The 22280-nt window shown below is 41.1% G+C and overlaps 2 protein-coding genes and 1 long non-coding RNA gene across 3 annotated transcripts in view; all 3 read right to left on the bottom strand.

Moving 5' to 3' along the window:
* The window catches only part of LOC306960935, a 212997-nt gene that overhangs the window by 115277 nt on the left and 75440 nt on the right, over positions 1 to 22280 (bottom strand). The gene's annotated exons all lie outside the window — the stretch shown is intronic.
* On the bottom strand, positions 503 to 1490 carry LOC306961483 (noggin-like). The gene has a single exon (XM_079554251.1). The coding sequence runs from the start codon at positions 1343 to 1345 to the stop codon at positions 518 to 520; it is 828 nt and encodes a 275-aa protein (XP_079410377.1). The 5' UTR covers positions 1346 to 1490; the 3' UTR covers positions 503 to 517.
* Positions 4320 to 21326, bottom strand: LOC306960843 (target of Myb1 membrane trafficking protein). The gene is made up of 15 exons (XM_079553425.1): positions 21200 to 21326; positions 19395 to 19479; positions 17610 to 17688; positions 17366 to 17515; positions 13796 to 13930; positions 13414 to 13581; positions 11514 to 11630; positions 11297 to 11430; positions 11179 to 11221; positions 9785 to 9917; positions 8059 to 8128; positions 6032 to 6107; positions 5835 to 5894; positions 4634 to 4676; positions 4320 to 4556 (listed from the first exon to the last, which is right to left on the bottom strand). Exons 1-15 carry the CDS (start codon positions 21270 to 21272, stop codon positions 4420 to 4422), a joined length of 1503 nt encoding a protein of 500 aa, XP_079409551.1. The 5' UTR covers positions 21273 to 21326; the 3' UTR covers positions 4320 to 4419.

The raw sequence follows: 22280 nt of genomic DNA, 5'->3' as shown, positions 1-22280 counted from the left end.
AATTTTGTGTAATTATACTTTGTAGTGTAACACTTCACGTAACCATATTTAAATAGGGAAAACGTGGGAGAGCTTGGTAGCTTCTATCTTGACCTGTTTTGGAGCTATAGAGGAGAGAGGGAGAGGCTAAATGCTAACGCCGTCTGCGCTGTGTTTACGTAACTGAAAGGACGGGGGAAGATCAGACAGGTCCTAAAGAACTCGTCAAAGCTAAGGTAAGAACATATCTCAGTATGTAAAAACGGTGGCCTATTCCTTTAAACAGGTGAGGTCCTCATCCAAATCCATTCTTTGATTACCCGCAGCAAAACACTGTTTTCTGTGTCGAGCTGATCATTGGCAAAAGTATAATCCAAAATGTTACACAGTGTTCAAGAATAGGATATAACTGGGGTAAAAGCCACAGAAAACCAAAATACATTTCATGCATTTATGCTCATTTATTAATATGTCATATGCTGGTCAACATAAACATACTAATTTGCATTTTCCATTCAAAAGGCAAAAGAGACACTGTTTATTTACACGAGCACTCACAGGCTGAGACCACAGGGTAGGGCACCGGCCTCCACCTGCACAGCTGTTTGGTTTTCATAGTCCCATTCACGGAAGTGCCTCCATCATCCTTAGTGCGTGTGGGTTTTTCAGCCTCCTGCTTCAGTTCCTGACAGTGCCAGGCCAGGATCTTTACCTGGGTGGTCCTAGCCCTTTTACACACCATGCCACTGGGAAAGGAGCATTTTCGAGTGACCTCCGCCCTCTCGCAGTCTGTATGTCTCAGCCATCGGGGCCAGAAGGCTTTCCCCAAATCCACCCATTGATAACGCAGCCCGCAGGTCGCAGAGTCCACCAGCCAGTCCAGGATTGTGCTCACAACGTCTGGGGGCACAGAGCTGAAATCCAAATCAGAAGCTTCTTTCTTGAGCTCCAGGCGATGAGCTTCCGTCGCCAGTTTGAGCTGAGGAGACGCTTCCAGGTCAAACCTCTTCCTCACATTGGATTCTTGATCTGCGTTCGATATCCAAACCCCAGGGGACTCCGGCGGGTGATCTATCGACATCCAAAAGGGGTCGAAATGTGTCCCCAAAAGGCGCAGCAGACGAGAGGGGCGGCGTAGCTTCGGTTTGGGCAGGTTATAATAGTCTTCTCTGTTCGTCCAAAGGGAGTACGGTTGAATAGGCTGGGCGTGAGAAGGCAGGCTGGCTCTGAGCTGGAGAAACTGCGAGTCCTTGGCGTCTATATCTCGCACGAAAGGCCTGTTCGGAGTCGATACGTTGTAGGCAAAAATAGCAAGCCCATGTAAAAAGCAGCAGAGAAATACTCCAGAGCAGTGTGGTCTCGACATGTTGGGTGAAGAAGAAAAATGCGGATGGGACGCGTGTGTGTCTGCAGGACTCGATGTACCCGGCCCCAGACATCCTTGAGCTCGGATAACAATAACATACAAACCCCACGCCCGGAGCTGACAATTCGACTTCCTATTCCAAAACCCAAATAAAGGAGAATATCTGGAATGATCACAAAAAGTTAATTTATTCTATTAAAAAAAAAGCAGTGTGAAATACATTTGAAACATCTGTTGCATCATCATTCTGTAAACTCATTTTTAACTTAATTACCGCTTTTCATAAATAAGCCCTACATTGAGTGGACGGAAAACAGCAGTGTGTAAAGCAGCAGGAATGACAGCGTTGTCAAAGGGAATGTAACATGGACCGCAGTACTGAGTTACTGTTAATGATTGTATGAAAAACCTGACCGTATACAGTGGTGGCCAAAGCGGCAGAACACAGTTAATTATGTTTTCAGTTTTGCTGATTTTAAGTCAAATCAATTAATCTAAACTATAACAAATCTAAGTTCCTGTCTATCAATTCCACATCATTTTATGTAAAAAAAAACATTATTTGAACAATGAATTCAAATATGTATATTCAAATATCTCGACTGGGGTGATGGATTTGAGGGAGTTTTGCTTCTTTCTTTAGACCTGTGTCATGGCGGCGTGTAAACTTTTTCTGCAAACTGCATTTGTAGTTTTACTGGATACTTTTGTACATCTTTGCTGTGTTTTTGTGAGGTTCAGAGGACTTTTTACTGCAGAGAGTCCGTACCAGCCATGAAGGACCCAGTAGGTAAGCTAGCTTATGAGCTAAAGACATTTGAGACCTACACATGTCGTCTTCTGAAACACTGATGAGGCACCAGGAGCCTCCCAAACCTGCAGCACAGTGGGACAAAAGAGGAGAAGATGGTGAAAGACTGTTGTGGAGCGGAGGGAGCTGCACAGGAGGAAGAGGAAGGAGGAGGGGGAGGAGCTGACCAGTGCAGGACACCACGCTCTGAAACAGGGACAAACCCAGGAGGAGGTGCACCATTTCAGAGGATCAGAGGAGACTGAAGGCTGTACTCCAAGAACATGCTGGTCCGGTTGGTCCACAATGGCGGCTCAGGACAAACCCAACACCTGAACTCAATTTCATTGTGCAATTGTACAATGACAAATAAAGCACTTACTTCCTCCTCGCTCTTGAAGTCAAAATGGTTACACACACAAGCAAGAGTTCTATACTTTTTTTTTTCTTGTAGAATTTGAAAGAATGTTGTCAAAGTAGTTATTTCTGAATAACTCAGCCTGATGTGTGAAGTTTGCATTGTGTTATTTGTTGATGTTTTGTATGGTCAACCCACAAAGTCAATATGTGACAAAGGGGGGTTTACTTTTGTCTTCACAAAGCTGCTTTTCCACATGCAGGCGCGTGTCAGCCGGTCTGGTCTGACCAGGTTTAGGTTTTGGGACCGACCTCTGGCTGTGGCCAAAGCGCTGACCCGTGTCTGATGTGACGTGAACAGACTCTGGCCTCTGATTGGCAACGAGAGAGTGGACAGTCCTCACTATTAACACACAGGTCACACGGATTTGATATTTCACTACATCAGGGACCCTTCGCACTAATCACACAGTCTCTTCAAGGTTAGGGAGGAGACTGCGGAATCTATGGGTCAGTTCCAGTCGACTGAGGAACAGTTTCGTACACAGGGCCATCAGGAAGTACTCTCAGCCCTCCCTCCCACCCCTCTTCCCCCTCCCGACGCTGCACAATCAAGGATGAGAGAAACATAATTTCAAACCATACACATGGTTTGACAAATAAAAAATCTTGAATCTTGAATCACACCGCTGTTCTAAAAGGGGATTTTGCCGATATTAGCATTTAGCCACTGTTTGCAGCTGTAGCTGATGTTAGCGTAACATTTGCATGTAGCTTACCTTCATAGTTGTATTTAGGGGTTTCTTTTCTATTTGATTACGGCTTGGCTCCTCTGAATGATTCCATAACTCCCACCAGAAGGCAGCATTTGTCCACATTTGTTCTCATCGTGGCTTACAATACTTTTAATGACGATCTGTACAGAGTGCTCCTCCGTAGGGGCGCTTCCCACAACAAATGCAGGTGTGTGTGTGTGTGTGTGTGTGTGTGTGTGTGTGTGTGTGTGTGTGTGTGTGTGTGTGTGTGTGTGTGTGTGTGTGTGTGTGTGTGTGTGTGTGTGTGGTGGAAACAGTAGTGTGTGCGGAGTAGAGTCGATACCGCACGTAGATCGTGGAACAACGGCTAACTCCAAAGGACAGCCGTGACGGTATAGTGCCTTTAAAATAGAACCAAAACGTCCTCAACTCAACACAGTCCATTCAACAATATTTGAAAAGCTCTATTGTGATGGACACTTCCTGGATGACAGAGAGCCTTCACAGTCAACCAAACTGATTTTTACCAAAAATAGCTAATTGCTAAAACTAAAGTTCTTTATTTTACCAATATGAACATCAAGATTCTTTTTACTCGGGGAGGGCTGGCCCTGGTGCACCAGAGTTTCAAAGAGGCACAAGTAGAGATCCTCATCATTAAAGGGGCTAGATGCAAGTTCGCCATTTTATGCTCACTACTGCCACCTCAGGCCATACGTGTAACTACAGTCTATATTAAGCTCGTGCATGACAGCACTTTGGACCCGAAGTAACATGCTTTTAGCTGACAGTGCAAGATTTTAGAGGCAGTTGTGGTGAACAGGTCTGGGCTCATTCTACAAATTAGGACATAATTTTAACATTTTTAAACTCCGTATAGTCTCTTTAAAGCACATTGTGATGCAGCTAAAGCAGAGGGTGCCAACCCATTAAAATGCACTCTTTTGCAGACACACAGAAAGGCTCCTTCCTGTGAGGCGAGAGTGCAAAGCTCTGCAGCACCTGCCACAACTACTAGGCAGGAGAGATTTAGTTGTAACCGCTTTTAAAGGAGGCAGCATCAACATGTTTCATAATTCTAAATGTAAATAATATTTTGAAATCGTAGTTAGAGTATGTTTGACCACCACTGCAGTGCTGATTGCGTTGTGTGCCATTGAACAGCGACTTGTTTAGAGAGAGAATAGCTGGTCATGTGATCTGTCTTGTTTCTCTGTGGACGATCGCGGCGGTCGCGGCTGAGGATTTGCAGACGCTCGACTTCGAGGGTCCGCCGTCCGTGCTCTGTCCTCCAAAAAGTGATCGAACTCTAAGCACAGAAAAAGCATAAATGTACATATTAATAATTACGATGAATTAAAACTATGAACCAGTGGAAGCACTCACCTTCGCTGGACACGCCTTCACTCACCGCTGACTGATCCTCCTGCTTTAGAAAGTAGGAACAAAGGTCGTAAAATTATGACGATGAACTAAAACTCGCAATAGTTTTAATTGACCTCTTAACCCCCACCTGAACCAAACACATTTTCTCCAGTTTGGCTTTACCCAAATCTAAAGCTTCACGAAAAATGACGACAAAAACGAGACGAAAACGTGATGAAAATGAGAGGAAAACAAGGATGAAAATGCACAATGAAAAATGGCCAAAAATGTACTGAAAGAAAACCATAAAATGTGACAACAACATAGCAACAATGCAAGGACAATCCGTTTAGATCAGTTTTGTAGGTCTTAGCTTTCAAATGAGCTGTTACACTGGCCTATATATGCTTTCAGTCATGTGTCTTTTGTTGTTATGGCGGCCATTTTGAATATTTTTTAGGTACTCATAATCATTGCTCAAGAAGAAAACAGTTAAAACACGGCCCCAAGTTTATGTGAAGAAACCAGTGAGTCAGTGTTTAAGCTGCTCAAGACGTTAGCATGCTACCAGTTAGCAAAAGCCTCTCCAGCCTCTCAACATCTAGCCTTGGATACAACATGTGACAGAGGTCAGAGCTGTTACTGTAGTATTTCCTCAGTGTTCATAGATGTGAGCCACACATGTGTTTATCATGTTGAAGCCATTGACAGTTGATGGATGACAGTTGCTATCCGGTAGCATGCTAACGTCTTGAGCAGCTTAAACACTAACTCAGACTGAGACTCTCCTGACATGACAAACTGTAAAAAATCACAGAGAAATGTTTTAGTTTTCCTCTTTGTTGTGTTAATTTAGTCTTCAGAGTGAAGCAGATCTTAAGTAAATCCTGCTGTAGCTCGTCAGACAGAGACATTTGCTGGTTCACACATAAACATGTGTCTATGGGGCCATATTTTAACTGTTATCTTCTTTAGCAGTGATTACGAGTTCATAAAAATGCCACTGTTAATCATTTGTCTTTCATTTTCATCCTGAGTAGAGATATTGTTACATGTTGTAGTGCTGCATAATTCTATTCAAAATGGACACCGGAGCTATGCGTGATGTCTATGACTATAAGCTCCAGTCAAGAACCTTTTCAATTTGAGTATTGCCGAACTGGAGAAAACATGCTTGGTTAAAGTGGGGGGTAAGAGCTTAAAAGATACTACAGGAACCTACCATATCACAAGACAACCATCGATCAATGTCATTTTGTACAGAGTTCTTTGCTACTGGCATCTAAGAAGAACAATTAACGGTAAGAGTGACTGATTAGGATTTTTCTATTGGAAAGTAAAGGTAATTCATGGGTTTCAGGACTATTGTCAAAAGTACCCATGAATAAGCTGATATACAGTATGTTCCAGTAGACTTACCCCTCCTGTGACCTGTAACCGTGTGTCCAGAGCTCCTGCTAATCCCTCCACCGCCCCTGGATCTTCATACTTCACACTGAACACACAACATCAGTTTAAAAATGTTAAAAATATGTATTTTCCTCCCTCTACATGTCCCTCTGCCATGTCCTAATGTGTAGAATGAGCCCAGACCTGTTCACTAGGACCAGGACAAAATGTCGGATCGGACTTGGATTGCAATACTTTGTGCTGCAATACCAAGTATCGATACTTTATCAAGTATCGCAATACTTTCAATACTTTCAATACTTGTGTTTGGAGGCATTTTTAATCATACAGTCTTTTTTTTCACTAACTGTTACTCAGCACTTTGTTAAATTTTGTGTTAATGCACTTTTCAATCGTATCACTTCAGTAAAAGTCCAATGGTGTTTCGTTTTTAAACTTTGGACACATGACTTTTTACACATTTTAAGGTAAACATATCACTTGTTATAATTACTTAGTGTATCGCATAGGGCTGCAACTAACGATTATTTTGTAATCGATTAATCTATCGACTATTTTTACGATGAATCGATTAGTTGCTTGGCTATGAATGGTGTAGGAACATTTTATTTTTTCCATTTTTTTATTACATAAAGCTAAAGTGAATCTGCTTGAGGACATGTTGATGGAGTAAACGTAAAGTAAATGTTTGTTGGAGGCTCTTGGTGCTAATTCTGCTTCTGATTGGATGAGACACAAACAGATATTCATGAAATTTACAATGTACAAAGTGTACTACATACACTTGCTATAAAAACAAAGTCAAAAATATTACATTTTCATGTAATTTTTGCTCTATTTGAGTCTGTGTGAACCAGAAAACTATTAATACAGCCCTGGTATCGCAACACGTATCAGATTGGCCCCTGGGTATCGTGATATGTATCGGATCGTGACAAAAGTGGATCGTCCCAGCCCTATTATTCACCACAACTTCCTGCACGAGCTTAATATAGAAGCTGCAGTTACGCGTAAGACCTGAGGTGGCAGTAGTGAGCATAAAATGGCCAACTTGCATCTAGTCTCTTTAAGTGTCTGTGCCGCTAAAGTAAAGTGTGATTAATTTCGATCACATTACACCTTATATAATGAAGTAATCGGAATTGATCGAATTTTAAAATAATATTTGTTCATATATTTGTTGGTCTGGACAGTGCATGTTTAAGGGGGGGTATTATGCAAAATCGACTTTTTCAAGCTTTACATCATATTATTATGTCATTCCCTCATTAAAAACATGCCTGAAGTGTTGCCTTGGCACATTCACGTATTTTTGAGTCATCTGTAAAAACTCTGATGGCGGCCATTTTAGGGATAGGTTTGCCTGAGTCCTCCTAGGAACGCCCCCACCTCCTGGAGACGCCTCCGAGCTTTCGTCACCAGCCGAATAACCAACCACTGCTCCTCAGCAGAACCCCCTCCCCACTGATGCCACAGACAGCGTGTGGAGGGGGCGTGTCGGAAAGGCTCAGAGGTTCTTAAAGAGACAGAGGCCTATTTCAAGACATTCACTAAAGACATTTTGAGAGGGCAATTTTATACAAGGCAGTTATTCTAATTTACTGCATTTACAGACCAACAGAAGGTTTCATCATCATTGTAGTGTGATATAGACTGATGCTATGTGATTGAAAAAAGCATAATACCCCCTCTTTAACAACTGAATCTCTCCATTGTGAGATCAATAACTTTACGCCACCCTGTACTGTAGCCATGGACTAACTTTTCCACAGACACTCTCACTCAGTCTGGCCTATTATACTTGTTTATAGTGGAAACTGGAGTGAAACATTCAAACGGCCAGGGATACAAAACGTATTGTACTTACTATCAAAATTAAATAAGTTTTCTTTTTTTTAAGGCCTGGAAACTCTCTGAACCTGTCCCGACTCATGCGTAAAATGGCTTAAGGGGTGTCTGAGTTTCTGCATAATACTGTATGTCTATGTGTATATTTACACTATGAGAGTCAATAAATCCCATTCAGTGTCATTCACCTCTTCCTCTGCTCGGCCAGGGAGCTGCCTCTGGTCTGAGCAAACATGTCAAACTCCTCCTCTTCCACTTCTGCAACGAGAAACAACACGTTACACTTCACCGCAATACTCAACATCAGAGTCACATATGTAGGCCTGCCTTACTTTACTAATTTTACAAGGAAAATAGTGTAAGGCCTTTAAAGTGGATGTGATACTGTAATATACTGGGGCTCATTGTACCGTAGGATTCACGACTTTAGACAATGGTATAATAATAAATGTTTACTATGATACAACCTGACAATTACAACTAGGGATATTTATTATGTGTAAGGATGCACCGATCCGGCACTGGTATCGGATATCGGAGCCGATACTAGAAAAAAATACTATATCAGGCATCGGTTACAAATATCCAATACTGAAGCGATACCTTTTTTGGCTCTCACTGCTTTAAAAAACCACAACTTTCACCAACTAAATCTCAGTGAATATGAACATGCTGTTCCTCATTTTGAAGCCTGGAGAATATAGTTCGGGAAATTCCACAGTTACCATGGAGATCCGCCATCTTTGCAGCTGTTAGCATACATTTCCATCGACTAACACTAGCGAAAACGGTATAAAAAGTGGAGAAAAAAGCTGTGGAATAACTCCATTAGCTGCTGAGTTACTGCTGGTAAATACATCTGACTCACTGTGGTGTCCAAATGCTTACGTGTGAACAATAACTCCAGTGTTGTAACTTTTAAAATCTCCATTAGTTTACAATTGCTGCTAATCCCATAATGCTCAGCGATATGACGTCCCATTAGCGAACGCTATTCAGTCAGTGTTTGTTTTAACCTTGGGCAACGTATTTTTGATAACTGCACAAAACGCTGCTGCTAGCAACAGTCTAAGCTAGCGGCAGCCTGCTAATGCTGTTAGCATTAGCAGAACTGAACTAATCAAAGCTAGGACAGAAACTATCACTGGATCACCTAAATAAAATAGCCACTTCTGGAGTAGCCAAGTTTATATTGTAGTTAGTAATAACTGGTATTATATTTGTAATGCACAAGTTAATGATCTGATGAGTGCTGTGAGTTAATATGACCTAATAGGCTATCATATTCCCAAGTATAATTAGTAGAAGTGAACCTTGTGTAATGTTTAGATCAGGGGTGTCCAAACTTTTTTCATGGGGGGCCTTTAATCGAAGCGTACACGGGGTGAAGGGCCATAGATTGGTGGTTAGTGCTACGAAACCTTCGACTACTACTTCATGCCAGCTCTGTCACACAATAAAATGCTAGTTCTTAGGTTAGAATCGTGTAGAATTGTTACATTTCAAATGTGTACCGATTCAGCAAGAAGGCAGAGGGCCACCAGAAATTGGTCTGAGGGCCGCATTTGGCCCCCGGGCCGCACTTTGGACACCCCTGGTTTAGATAAACCATTACTTTATCAATATATATAACTCATCATTGATCTGTAACACCTTGATTGCAAGAAATGATAAGACTTCATTGATCTCACATGGAGTAAAGGGGGACATTCACTTTTTTCATTCACAGCAGCCACTTTTTAGAGTCTCTTGGCATCGGTTAATATCAGATATCAGCAGATACTCAAAACCCCACAGGAAGCAAAAAAGCTGGATTGGTGCATCTCTACTTACTTAATACATAAACACATTGTAACATCCTCATCCTCCATCACCTGCTCGCGTATGTGTTGATCATAGACTGAAGGGACTCACTCTGGCTCGCCGTCGGCCTCTGAGCGGCCGCTGTGGTGACGGCTGGTTGACTTGTTGTTGTGATAACTGCAGGTTGACTGGGATTTGAAAGCTCAGGTCCTAAGTCGATAAGGCTGGAGCTGCTGACAGAGCTCTGAAAACACGAGAGGACTGTCATTATGTCTTTTGTAATGAAAGTAAAACCAGGTACATGACAAGAGCTATTTGTTGTGCTTAAATACGCCACAGCCTTTTGCACAATTACCTTTTTGACCTCAGCGTGTAATAAAATAATGCTGCCTTAAAAAAAAAGTCACTAAATGCATCATAAATCTAGTTGACTTAATGTGTGTGATATTTAGTTACCTGCAGGTCTTACACAGAAACTACAAGGTCTTAGCTTTCAAATGAGGCATCACACTGGCCTATAGGCTGTAAACGAAAAGGCCACAAAAGCATGACAAGAAAGCAACAAAAAAGTGACAAAAATACGTGAAAAAGCTATTTATATGCGACAAAAAACATAACAAAAAAGCGACAAAAATTCAACACAAACGCAACAAAAACGTGACAAAAAAGCAACAAAAAAAGCAATGAAACAACAACAAATAAAACGTTAAATTAGCCGTAAAAGTGAGGAATACGTGACAAAAAAGGGATAAAAAAGCAACAAAAAAACGACAAAAGTCCGCCAAAAACAAAACGTAACAAAAACTAAACACAAAAGTAGCGTCGAAATTATGACAAAACACCCTAAAAAGTGATGAATATGCAACAAAAATGTGACAGAAAAAGAGCTGGAAAAGCAACAAAAACATGACGAACACAACTGAAAAGCAATGTTGCGAAAATGTGATTATAAATGCTCGTTTAAAGCAGTACTAAGTAACTCTTGCCCCTAGAGGCCATAAGCGCAACTGCAGGTGTTGTAGCAAGTTGCGTTTTTTTAACGTATTAATTGTCCGTGAGAGTAAATACTACGCTGACAGAAAAGACAAAGAGACAGAGGGATAATGTACATCCAATAACACAATGGAAATATTCTTTTTCACTGAAACTTGGCTGTAAATACTGTTTAAGTGGCGCAAGCCCACAGTTAGCTTTGTCCGTTAGCCTGTTAGCTTCTTCTTCGTGATTCCACTAGTGTGTATTGGTGACTCCGGTCTAGTGGCAGTCAAGTTGCAATTGTGGTTTTCTGGCCAGAGACACCAGGGGGAGATGAAAGACCCCCCAATCATCCCTTTAACACTTGTATTACCCCCAGAGGGACTACGAAAAGGATTTATTAAGGTAAACAAGTTACTTAGTTCTGCTTTAAGGTGGGGGAGTTTAAAACTAGACCAAAACTTTAAAGCATGTCATAGTCAACATTCGTTTGTGCTGATTTATTTCTATCAAAAGTGAATAGGTTTTACCTGTTGTGTGCTGCTGGCCTGAGCTTTGTTAAGCCTGTCGAATCTAAAAAAAAAAGAGAGATTTTTTATTTTTGACAGCTTGTAAGGTTTACATTTGACATGCGACATAGCGGCGCACCTTTCGTAGCGTATAAACACATTGTTGAGGTCGTCATTGACAACCAGGAGCTCCTCCACGAACCGTTCGTCCGTGAGCTGAGGGATGAGCTCCACCACACGACTCTGCATCTTCTGACACACTGAGTACAGCTGCTGCTCACACAGGGAAACACTTTCATACATAGATCTGGAACTTTTCTTTTACTTTCTTCGATCACTTGGTAATAGTGACTCACCTGCAGCAGTTCTGTGTCGTCTGCCTTGCTCTCTCCGGGGACCATTTCGTTCAACATTTCAGTCATGACAGTGAGGTTCCCCTTCACCAACGCCAGCTCACTCCGAAGCTTCTGCTCCTGGTTTGGTTCAAATGACACAACACTGAAATATCTGAAGGCATCAAACCAAAGCTAATGAGTGGTTTCCATGTAATCAGCACAAATGAAAGGCCTATTGATATTGAGAGTGTGGTTAGTCTTTCTCTCTCTGTTTAGAAGCCTTTTAGTCCTGAGGCTTGCTTTATGTGGAAATTGTTCTTTATAAGTGGCTTTGTCTCTTGAATTTGCTCACTTGTCCAGGTGGCTAAAACCCATATTTATTTATTTCATTGGTTTATTTGGTCGGGACAGTGCAGAAACATGCGCATAAACTCGCCACACCTTGGGCTAATTTAAGTTAAGTTCATCTCTGTAGAGGGACCCATCTCCATGATGTGGAGCCAGGCTTTTGGTCAGAAACACCTGCCTGGAGGATTAACCTGTTGCACATGTTTTTACCACTAACCTACGCAGACACGCGGAGAACATGCAAACTCCACACAGAAAGCCCCCGTCCATGTGGGAATCGAACCCGGGACCTTCTGTGAAGCACGAGCGCTGACCTCTACACCACCTAGGGCTGCTCGATTATTGAAAAAAGAATAATCACGATTATTTTAGTCATAATTGAAATCACGATTATTCAAATGATTATTTGTTGACTTTGAAAAAAAGTCTTTATTTTATTCATATATTTATTAGTAAAAAAAAACTATGCTGAATATTTTCTGTTTTCTGAACAGTCATAAAAGTACAAATGATTTCAAGTTTGCCTCGATTAAGGAGAGGTCTCTGTTTCACACCTGCCCCCTGCTGGCCAGCCCTCGCACCTGCGCAAGCAAACTGAGCAGCGCGGCCTGATGACATCATCACACAGCGCCGTTTGTTTTTATGTCAGGCAAAAGCATGAGCCATGGCAGGTGAAATGCGAAGAGAAAATAATCCCAGCGCCATGAAATAATGCAAGTCTGCTTTGCAAAAAAAACTTTAAAAAAATTAAAAATCGCTTTAATCTAATTTTGTAATCGTTTAGTGTAATAATCGAAATTGTAATCGAATTTCGATTAATTGCACAGCCCCAACACCACCATTGTATATATTGCCCCATTTCAGATTTTGTCATCATCACATTCAATGATATGACCAAAGACACTACCATACTTTGATATTTGTACTCTATACCAGTGGTTCCCAAAGTGGGGGTCGTGAGGCCTTGGGTGGGGGGCCCCAGATGATTTCAGGATGAAATAAAAAGAAAAAAATGTGGGTATTTTGGAGTGTATAACAGCATATCATTTGTGAAATCCATTCAAATATTAAAACAAAAACAGCTTAAATTTACAATGTCTTGATTTTATGTTTTCTTCCCTGAAGTAGCGCAAGAGGGAATAACTTCATGTTTCTGTGTCAGTAGTTCTTCATGTTTCTGTGTCAGTAACCCTAACCCTAACCCTGATCTTGTGGTTTTACATATTAGTCAGATGGTGAATCACTTATAGTCTTATTTATACGTAAAAAGACAGCTACATGCTCTCAAACTAATTTTCTTTATTATACATGTTTTTAAATAGCTTTACTTTGGCCATAATGTTCGATTATAGGATCAAGTCTGGTCTTATTTTTGGAAACAGGAAGCCTGGGTGGATGTAGCGTGTGGGTGAGTGGTTGGTGGTCGGAGAGGCCGATGGCACAGATTAACCTAAAATAGCATCTTATCACCACCGAGTGAATGAATAATACAGTGTAAAGTGTCCAGGAAAGAGCTACATAAAACCAATGCATTATTATTATTATTAAAAAGGAAATAATACCGTGTCCATACCTGCTCTGGAGAGAGAGAAACTGGTCCGTCGTTGAGTTGGGCTGGAGGCGACACGGTGCTCTGACTGAGGGGCTCTGACCGTGGGGGGGTTTGCTGAGGTCGTGGGTTTGTCTCTGTTGGGTGAGTTACAGCTGGAGTCACTTCATGGGTGCCATTTTCTGGAATACTCTGAGGGTAAAAGGATATTATACACAGGAGATCGATATAGTCCACAGTGATTGTTTACAAATGTGACACTACTTAAACCCTGATACCCTCCTCATACTGTACGGGCTTTGACAGATGAGGAAAAATACTTTGAGATGAATAAAACTAACAGGAGAAAAGAGCTTAAATGACTGCTCTGGGCTAAAATGGATGGATGTTATAAAACAGGACTCACCCTGGTCGGAGTGTGGATGGGCGAGAGAGCATCCAGGTCCGTCATGGGGAACTCCAGACCCCGCCTTCTCAGGTCATCATAGACATGCACCACCCCAGACAGGGAGGGGGCGCTACGGAACGCATCCGCCCAAGACTGTGGGTAAAAACGTACTTATGACACAATCACTTGCTGAAATTACCCAGACAATACAATGAACTAACAGGCATAGGAGTGTGACAATATATCGTTTCTCCGAGATATCGCGATGTTTTGCGGGACGATACGATACCTTTTTATTACGATATCGATATTTTTGATTATGTCAGGCATATTAATGAGTGACTTCATGCATATTAATGAGGCTGTGGTCCTTCACTGTTTTCAGTCAATAGAGGCCAACAATAATCAGGAATTCAGTCAGGACAGCAGGGGGCAGCACTACAGTTTTAAGCACTTGGACCAAACAATGTCACGCAAATAATTTACTAGTTTTTATATTTATATATGAGATTAACAGTTTGGAGTTTGATTTATTCCATTTTAAATAGGAATGTGGATTCTTGTTTATTTAAATCAGGGGTCACCAAGCTTTTTTGAGCTGAGGGCTACTTTAAGAGCAGTAAGTTGTTTGAGAGCTACCAGTTAAAAACAAATCCTAAAGACTAAAACATACGCTGTTCACTTATAGGATATTGACCCCATATTATATCAAAATAACTTTTTTAAAAACTTGTATTGAGTCACAAGAACAGAAATAACTGTAATTTTAAGAATCAGATTCAAGAAAATTAAGTGTTTTACTTTAGGCGGCCGCGGGGACCCCTGATTTAAATGAAGTCACTGAGAGATGGGACGGGATCATTTATAGACACAGAGAAAAGTGGTACAAAGCACATGAAAAGAAATGTAAATGATGAATAATTATGTAGTCTGTTAAAAAAAAAAAAGGGTTAAAAGTAGCATGATTTTTTTTTCATCGTGATGATGTAGGTATTTCTGTGCAATATATCGATTATCGCAGTATCGGCATATCGAGAGATAATCGTTATTGTGAGCCATGCATCGAGTATCGTATCAAATCGTGAGGCACCCAGAGGTTCCCGCCCCTACAAAGGCAGAACAAAATCTGTATGTGGACATTTTCTGTCATTCTCCAAAAGGTGTGTGATGTTCAAACTCTCAATAATCAATCAATAATTATTTATATAGCGCCTTAACAACATTCTAAAGGTGCTTTAAGAGAATAAAAACAACACAGACAATATGAGGCAAAAGCAGTGATGGCCTAATTATTTTTCTTCATGTTTCACACAGTGCTTTAACAGTGGCTTTATGATTGTGAAGCATTACTCATTCACTGCCCACATTCAGTGGCTGCAGGTGTGTAGCCACAACTGCCCCGGGGCGGCCACTCTGCCAACACTAACCACTCACTCTCGTGCTATAGGGCTGTAAGGTTTACCCATATCGAACTGCAATAACCTAACCTCAAGAGGACGAGGTTTTTTTCTTCTTCTGTCTCTGGCATCTGAGTGATAGATTTTCACAGATCAGAATCAGGTCTGAGTTTCCTTCAAGCAGATTCTAAAGTGTTAGTTTGGAGCCGCAAATTATAACACGGTTTATAAACTCATAAGCTCAGGACTAACCCAACACATGAGCGTAATTTACAACTGCATAATGACAAATAAAGCACTTGACTTCACTTTCAAAAGTTTAACCACAGAACACATACAGTCTGCATGGCATGTGTCGGCCTGACCTGAAACAGCTAAATTAAACAGTGAACTATGCAGGCCTAATGTTGTCCTTCCTACAGTATATCTGTGTAAAACTGATCAAATCTATCCCTCTTTAATAAATAAAACATTTACGCAATGGGTTTCCCTGTGTGTGGAATGTGAAGTATACAGTGGTAAAGTTTGGGCCCCCTTTAACTTTTCCACACTCTGCCATACTATGGACCATAAACATATACATTTAATTGAAATTTTATTTGAAAGACACACTATCATGAAGTGAAATGAAAGTTAAACATGATTTAGATTTTTTTGTTATTGATAAAAAACTGAAAAGTGTGATGTGCAAAAGTACCAGCCCCCTTTCCTTTTAGTGCAACCAGCTGCTTTCAGACGTTGCCTGATGATTTCTGAATGATCACATGACCCAATGACTAAATAGAGTCCACTGAACGCAGCTGTTACCAAGAAGCCTCTGATGACCCTGGATGAACTGCAGAGAGCTACAGCTCAGGTGGGGGAAACTGTCCACAGAACAACTATTAGTCGTACACTGCACAAATCTGGCCTTTATGACAGTGGCATTTTTAAAAGAAAATCACAAGAAGCCCCGTTTTCTGTTTGCCAGAAGCCACATGGAGACCACATGGAGGCTTCTGGCAAACAGCAAACTCTGTTTAGTCATTGGGTCAACATGTGATCATTCAGAAATCATCAGGGAACTTCTGAAGAAGAAAAGGGGGGCCTGTACTTTTGCACATCACACTTTTCAGTGTTTTATTTATACAAAAAAATCCAAATCATGCATAGATTTCATTTCACTTCATAATTGTGGGTCACTTAGTGTGTCGAAAAGTTAAAGGGGGGCCCATACTCAGGCATATCACTGTAAATAAAGTTGCCTTGCCTTACTGCAGATTAGCAGCTCTTAAAGGGATATTTCAGGATTTTTGACATAGGACCTCTTTTCCTAGTAATTTCCTTGTAATGTATGCAGTTCTTCTGATTGGATAGTTTCGTGGCGCTAGGCTAATGCAAGGCTAGTGCATTTCTATGGTATCAGCTAGCCTGCATTAAAAACAGTCTGACCCGCTCCACAGAGCACCTGAGGCAAATCACTTATAACACCAGACTAACCAGATAAATGTCTGTGTCCATAGAGTCATTTTAACCATTTTGCATTTAAAATAACTTATATTTGAGCAGCATCTGCTTCGTGGTTGTATAAGCTACGCGGCGGCGGAGTGATCTGCAAGAAAATAGTCCCTCAAAATGCGGTCATTCATGTGATGCAAGGTCAGGTATATTCCAAACATTACTCTATGGACACAGACATTTATATGGTTAGTCAGGTGTTATAAGTGATTTGCCTCAGGTGCTCTGTGGAGCGGGTCAGACTTGCAGGCTAGCTGATACCATAGAAATGCGCTAGCCTAACACTAGCCTAGCGCCACGAAACTCTTCAAATATAAGAACTGCATGAATTACAAAATAAATATCTCCAGAAATCAGCAACACAAGGAAATGAGGCCCTGTGTCAAAAATCCAGAAATATCCCTTTAAAAAATAAACATAATAGTAGGAATGTTTGTGACCTGTAATATAATCACAATACTAATTTTCATGTTTTGTTTTTCTTGGCAAAGGAAGCCATTACAAGAGTTCTGAAGAGCCGCAGGTTACAGACTCCTGGTTTAGATCGACGCTCTGTGATTCTATCCTGTACGTATAGATGAGAGAAATGCTTTGCCCAAGGACACGAGTCAGGATCTGAACTCACATGTTCTTGACCGCTGCTGTTGGGAGGTTTATACCTGATTGTTTACAAAGCGATGTTTCCCACTCTTACCTGAATGAGACTCAGTATTCTGTCCTGCAGCGCAGTTGGAGGGTTATATTTTGGTAAAATGCACCGGACCAAAACTCCCTCCACAAAGTCTTGAGAAGTGACCAGGATGTGGAAACGGTGGCCACAGTTTTTGACACAGGCCTCAAGAACCTGAAGAAGGAGAGCGGAAAATGAATGTCAGTGACTCTCGATTTTACAGAATCAAATGTACGTATGTCTTAAAAAGAAAGGAGAATAAACTTACGGTAAGAGCCAACATGATCTCTCCAAAATGCTTGCTCCCGACGATTCTCTTCTTTATGGCTTTAACTGCGTCTTTGGGTCTGTGGAAAAAACAAATGTGCCATAAATTCACTCACTACTGCCACCTCGGGTCTTATACGTAACTGCAGTCTCTATATTAAGCTCGTGCATGACGGCTTTTGGACATTTTTAAACTCCATATAGTCCCTTTAATGTTACTTTTCCAAATCACTGAGTTATTACTTTGTTATTTTCCTTAGTAAAAAATTACATTTCTTTCTTTTTGTGCCTCGGTCACGTTTTCACACCGAGGACACGAACGATGGTTGAGGAGAGAGATGGAAATGTGACACTTTTCTGAGTCTGTGTCAGCAGCTACTGTAAAAATGCACTTCTAATAAAGTGAGTGTTGGTAAAAGTATTTGTCGTTTGTGTGTTGGTGATATCTGCAGCTGCTAAATGTAACTAATGAAGTAACTTGTAATCTAACTTAATTACTTTTAAAACCATATAGTCTTTTTTAAGTCATCTGTGGCAACACCGGTCGCACTTTCGTGGTTAGAAAATTACTTAACGGATCGTTTCCAATACGTTAACTTAAGTGGAGTTGTGTCCCGCTTACAGAGAATTAATTGTGGGGTTCCCAAGCTATTTCTGTTATATATAAATGATGTTTGTAAAGTATCAGATGTTCTTAATTTCATTCTCTTCGTGGACGACACAACGATATATTGCTCTGGCCCAAATCTTAAAGGAATAGGCCACCGTTTTTACATACTGAGATATGTTCTTACCTTAGCTTTACCTACTGGATTAGTAAAGTCAAACATAAAAGTTTCAGTTCGTGGGGCCCAGGTGTGAGCGACTCCACCGCAGCTGTTTCCATAAAAAGTTGAGCTGGTTGAGCTAGCTAGCTTTAGCTTCAGGTTAAACAGAGTAGAAGTGAAATAACTCCTGCCCACGAGTGCCGCATATCGGTGTTTACTTCCACGGAAAAGTGTTTCCGGGTTAGTCCTGTTGTGTTGTGATTCTGTGCTGATGTTGTGTCGTTGAGCCTGACTGAGATCCTCGTAATAGCTGCGGAGAATGACTCGCTCTGAGACCAGCCTTCAGTGACCGGCTAATAACCCACACAAAATAGTCCCGTAGTCTGGCAGATTTAGTGAGTTTAGTCAATGAAAAAAACATTTATTATAAATGTTACGTTTGTGGGACCCTGGTATAAGCGGATTAAACAACTCGGAGCCGCATTAGACGGTTATAATGCAGGAGTAACTCCACTGCACGTCGCGGTGTTCTTGACTCCGCGTCGTGCATTATAACCGTTTAATGCACAGCTCCTCATTGTTTAATCCTCACTTTAAACATAAAGAGGCAACACACCCTGAGGCCCGCGCCAGTTCACAGGCTTTAATCACACGTGCCTTATCATTCTGAATATAATTTCACTTCAGACAATCCAAATGGGAAAAGAAATCCTAATACCTGCCAACTTTCAGTACAAACTATCAGTACAAACAAACAGCAATAACTCCACAGAGAAGTTGTGGCAATAAATGGCAATAAATGGCTATCAGGTTGCACTTCTATGAGCGTGTGTGCCTTTATGGTTGAAGTTTGAAACACATAACACTTATAATGAGCACAGCTGTATATGGCACAACAACAAAGGAAGTAGGTCAGTTTAGCACAAGCCACAAAGGAAGTGATGTAGCAAAAACAAACCCAGAAATGAAACAGGTCATGTGAACTTCAGGTTTAAATACAAGTGAAAGCTCTGACTTACCCGTCCTCAGTCTCATTGATGATGTCACAAATCTCCATGATCAGACCCCAGTCGTCCGACCGCGTCGAACCAGTGGTCGCACTTTCTGAAATAAATCACATTAATCATGGTTGTGTTGATTGCGCTATGATAATATTCTGAATTAAATGGTCTTTAGAGCTTATTGCCCTGTGGAATAAGTGGGTTTGAGTTTGAGTTAACCTCTGATAGGACCTGTCTGATCTTCACCCGTGCCTTCAGTCACGTAAACACTGCGCTGATGCCGTTAGCATTTAGCCTCTCCCTCTCTCCTCTATAGCTCCAAAACAGGTCAAGATAGAAGCTACCAAGCTCTTCCACGTTTTCCCTATTTAAATATGGTTACGTGAAGTGTTCCACTACAAAGTATAATTACACAAAATTAAACAATGTGGATTTTCTAAGCGGATAAAAGGGGGGACTATATTGTAAGGCGTAATAATACCAGGAGTAGTTCGAAATCCGCGTAGTAATCTTCACTTTACTGCGCAGTAATCTTCACTTTACTGTGTGGATGCCCCCTAGGGGCCATAAGCGCAACTGCAGGTGTAGTAGCAAGTTACGATTTTTTAACTTATTAATTGTCTTGGAGAGTAAATACTACACTGACAGAAAAGACAAAGGGAGAAATGGATATTGTACATCCAATTACACAATGGAAATATTTTTTTTCACTCAAACTTGGCTGTAAATACTGTTTAAAGTGACGTTAGCCAGCAGTTAGCTTCGCCCGTTAGCCTGTTAGCTTCTTCTTCGTGATTTCATTAGTGTGTATTGCTTTCTCCGCACCGGTGGCAGTCAAGTCGCAAACATGGTTTTCTGGTCAGAGACACCAGGGGGAGATGAAAGACCCTCCAATCATCCCATAAACACTTGTATTACCCCCACAGGGACTACGGAAAGGATTTATTAAGGTAAACACGTTACTTAGTACTGCTTTAACTCTCAATAACAACACTCAGACTTACTGTTCAAACATAATTCGTCCCAAAGTGTGAAGTAATCAAAGCTTTTCCCTTTGGCCCTCCTCCTCCTCCCTCACAGGCTTCCCATAAGTCTCTAAATCTCCTTTACTTTGCCCCAGCATCCCCCACACTCTCCTCAGCTCTCTTTCCCAATCAGCACTCCCTCCTCTCCATCTCCCCTGTGTCCCCCCCCCTTCATGTGACTGTCAGCTGCTCCTGTGCTGCTGCTGCTGCTGCTGCTGCGAGGCCTCGAAAGTCGACCTGAACCTCCATTCTTTGGCGTTTGTGTGTGAATTGCGAGCGGACGAGCAGAGGGAGGCTTGGACTGGGCGTGTGGCGATTTGTCACTGAACTTACCAGCACCTAATTACATCACTCAGGGCGGACATCCCATAATACGCCCGGGGTTGAAGTTTTAAGCGTTCAGCAAAATGGCACAATAGAGACGTCTTGTGCGTAAAAATGAACATTGACGTGATTTTTTTTACTTTTGTGATTGATGACGTATAGAATAAGCCACACACAAGCAGCACCTCGGCTATTTCTGTCACGTGCCTCTCACCATTTTTGACAATAAAAGTCGAATGGTTAATCAAGCGTGAGATCAGAACATCTGACGCTCGCCGTCCTCGCGCAGACTTCTCTTCAAAAGTGAGCACGAACTCCGCGGAAACACGAACGGGCCAATTCACGCAATGAATAATCATCAAATCAAACGCACAGACCGGAAATAATAGCGCAGATACAACCTTTGTAGTTCCCGTGAAGCGTGAACTCGGAACTTCTGCAAACTTTTTTTCTGAGGCGTAAAAACAAACTCACCGATCCTCTGTCCCACGGGCGTCGAGAAAGGATTGGTCAAAAGAGACTCCACTTTCTCTCCTATGGAAAACATTTCTTCCTCCTCTTCTTCTTCTGCTTTGTTTTTTTTATGAGCACAAACGTCCACCTCACAGGCTCTGTTGGTCACGCAAGAACCTGGACGAGCGGCGTTTCCTTCTGCTGCTTCGCGCTGGAGACGCACTGGTGAGCGCGCGGTCACGTGAAAGCCCAGGAAGCCGCGGTCATCAGAGTCACACGGGTGAAGTAATGATGGTCGTGTGTGAGAGGCTGTTTCTTTGCTGTTTCTTTCATTTAGATGTTTTCAGGGTTATGTTATTAAGTCAGTGAAGTTACAAGTGCGTTTCAGTGGTTTGTGTTGACGTACGAGCGGATAAATGTCAAACTCCGCCCAAATAAAACAAATCACACTGGTGAATAAGCTCTGCAGTTGCGTGGAGTAACCAGTGGTGGAAAGTAACAAAGTACAAATTGTGGGTAGTAGTACAGATTTTTTTTTTCCATCCTTTTTTTGTGGGTGTTCAACTCATTTTTGTAACTTTTTTGTTACTTTTTTGTCATTTTTTGGGTCATTTTTTGTCACATTTTTGTCTTTTTTTTGTTAATTTTTTGTTAATTTTTTTTTATTTTTTGGTCAAATTTTTATCACATTTTTGTCACTTTTTTGTAGCCTTTTGTCACATTTTTGCCATTTTTTTGTCACATTTTTGTCATTTTTTCGTCAATTTTTTAATCACATTTTTGTCGTTATTTTGTTATTTTTTTGTCAAATTTTTATCAATTTTTTGTAATTTTTTTGTCATTTTTTTGAAAATTTTTTCGTCAGTTTTTGTAAAAGAAAAAAATATTTTTTGGTCAAATTTTTATCACATTTTTGTCATTTTTTTGGTATTTTTTTGTTGTTTTTTGGTCAATTTTTTATCAATTTTTTGTAATTTTTTTGTCATTTTTTTGTCATTTTTTTGAAAATTTTTTTCAACACTTTACTTAACCTCTTAACTCCCGCCTGAACCGAGAGGATCTTTTTCCTCACGTCATCAGATTTTTTTCCCCATCATTTTTT

This window comes from Gobius niger (genome assembly GCF_951799975.1).
Source record: "Gobius niger genome assembly, chromosome: 3".
Taxonomy (NCBI): Eukaryota; Metazoa; Chordata; class Actinopteri; order Gobiiformes; family Gobiidae; genus Gobius; species Gobius niger.
The sequence above is the reverse complement of the archived record's forward strand: the minus strand, read 5'-3'. Positions and strand labels throughout refer to the sequence as shown.

Bases quoted from the DNA above. Each gene is read 5' to 3' on its own strand.
- LOC306961483 (XM_079554251.1), bottom strand. From the start codon at position 1,345: ATGTCGAGACCACACTGCTCTGGAGTATTTCTCTGCTGCTTTTTACAT.
- LOC306960843 (XM_079553425.1), bottom strand. From the start codon at position 21,272: ATGTTTTCCATAGGAGAGAAAGTGGAGTCTCTTTTGACCAATCCTTTC. The intron at 11,431-11,513 runs GTGAGTCACTAT...CTGTGTGAGCAG, and splicing joins ACGACACAGAACTGCTGCAG to CAGCTGTACTCAGTGTGTCA. The intron at 8,129-9,784 runs GTGAGTCCCTTC...TTCTCGTTGCAG, and splicing joins GAGGCCGACGGCGAGCCAGA to AAGTGGAAGAGGAGGAGTTT.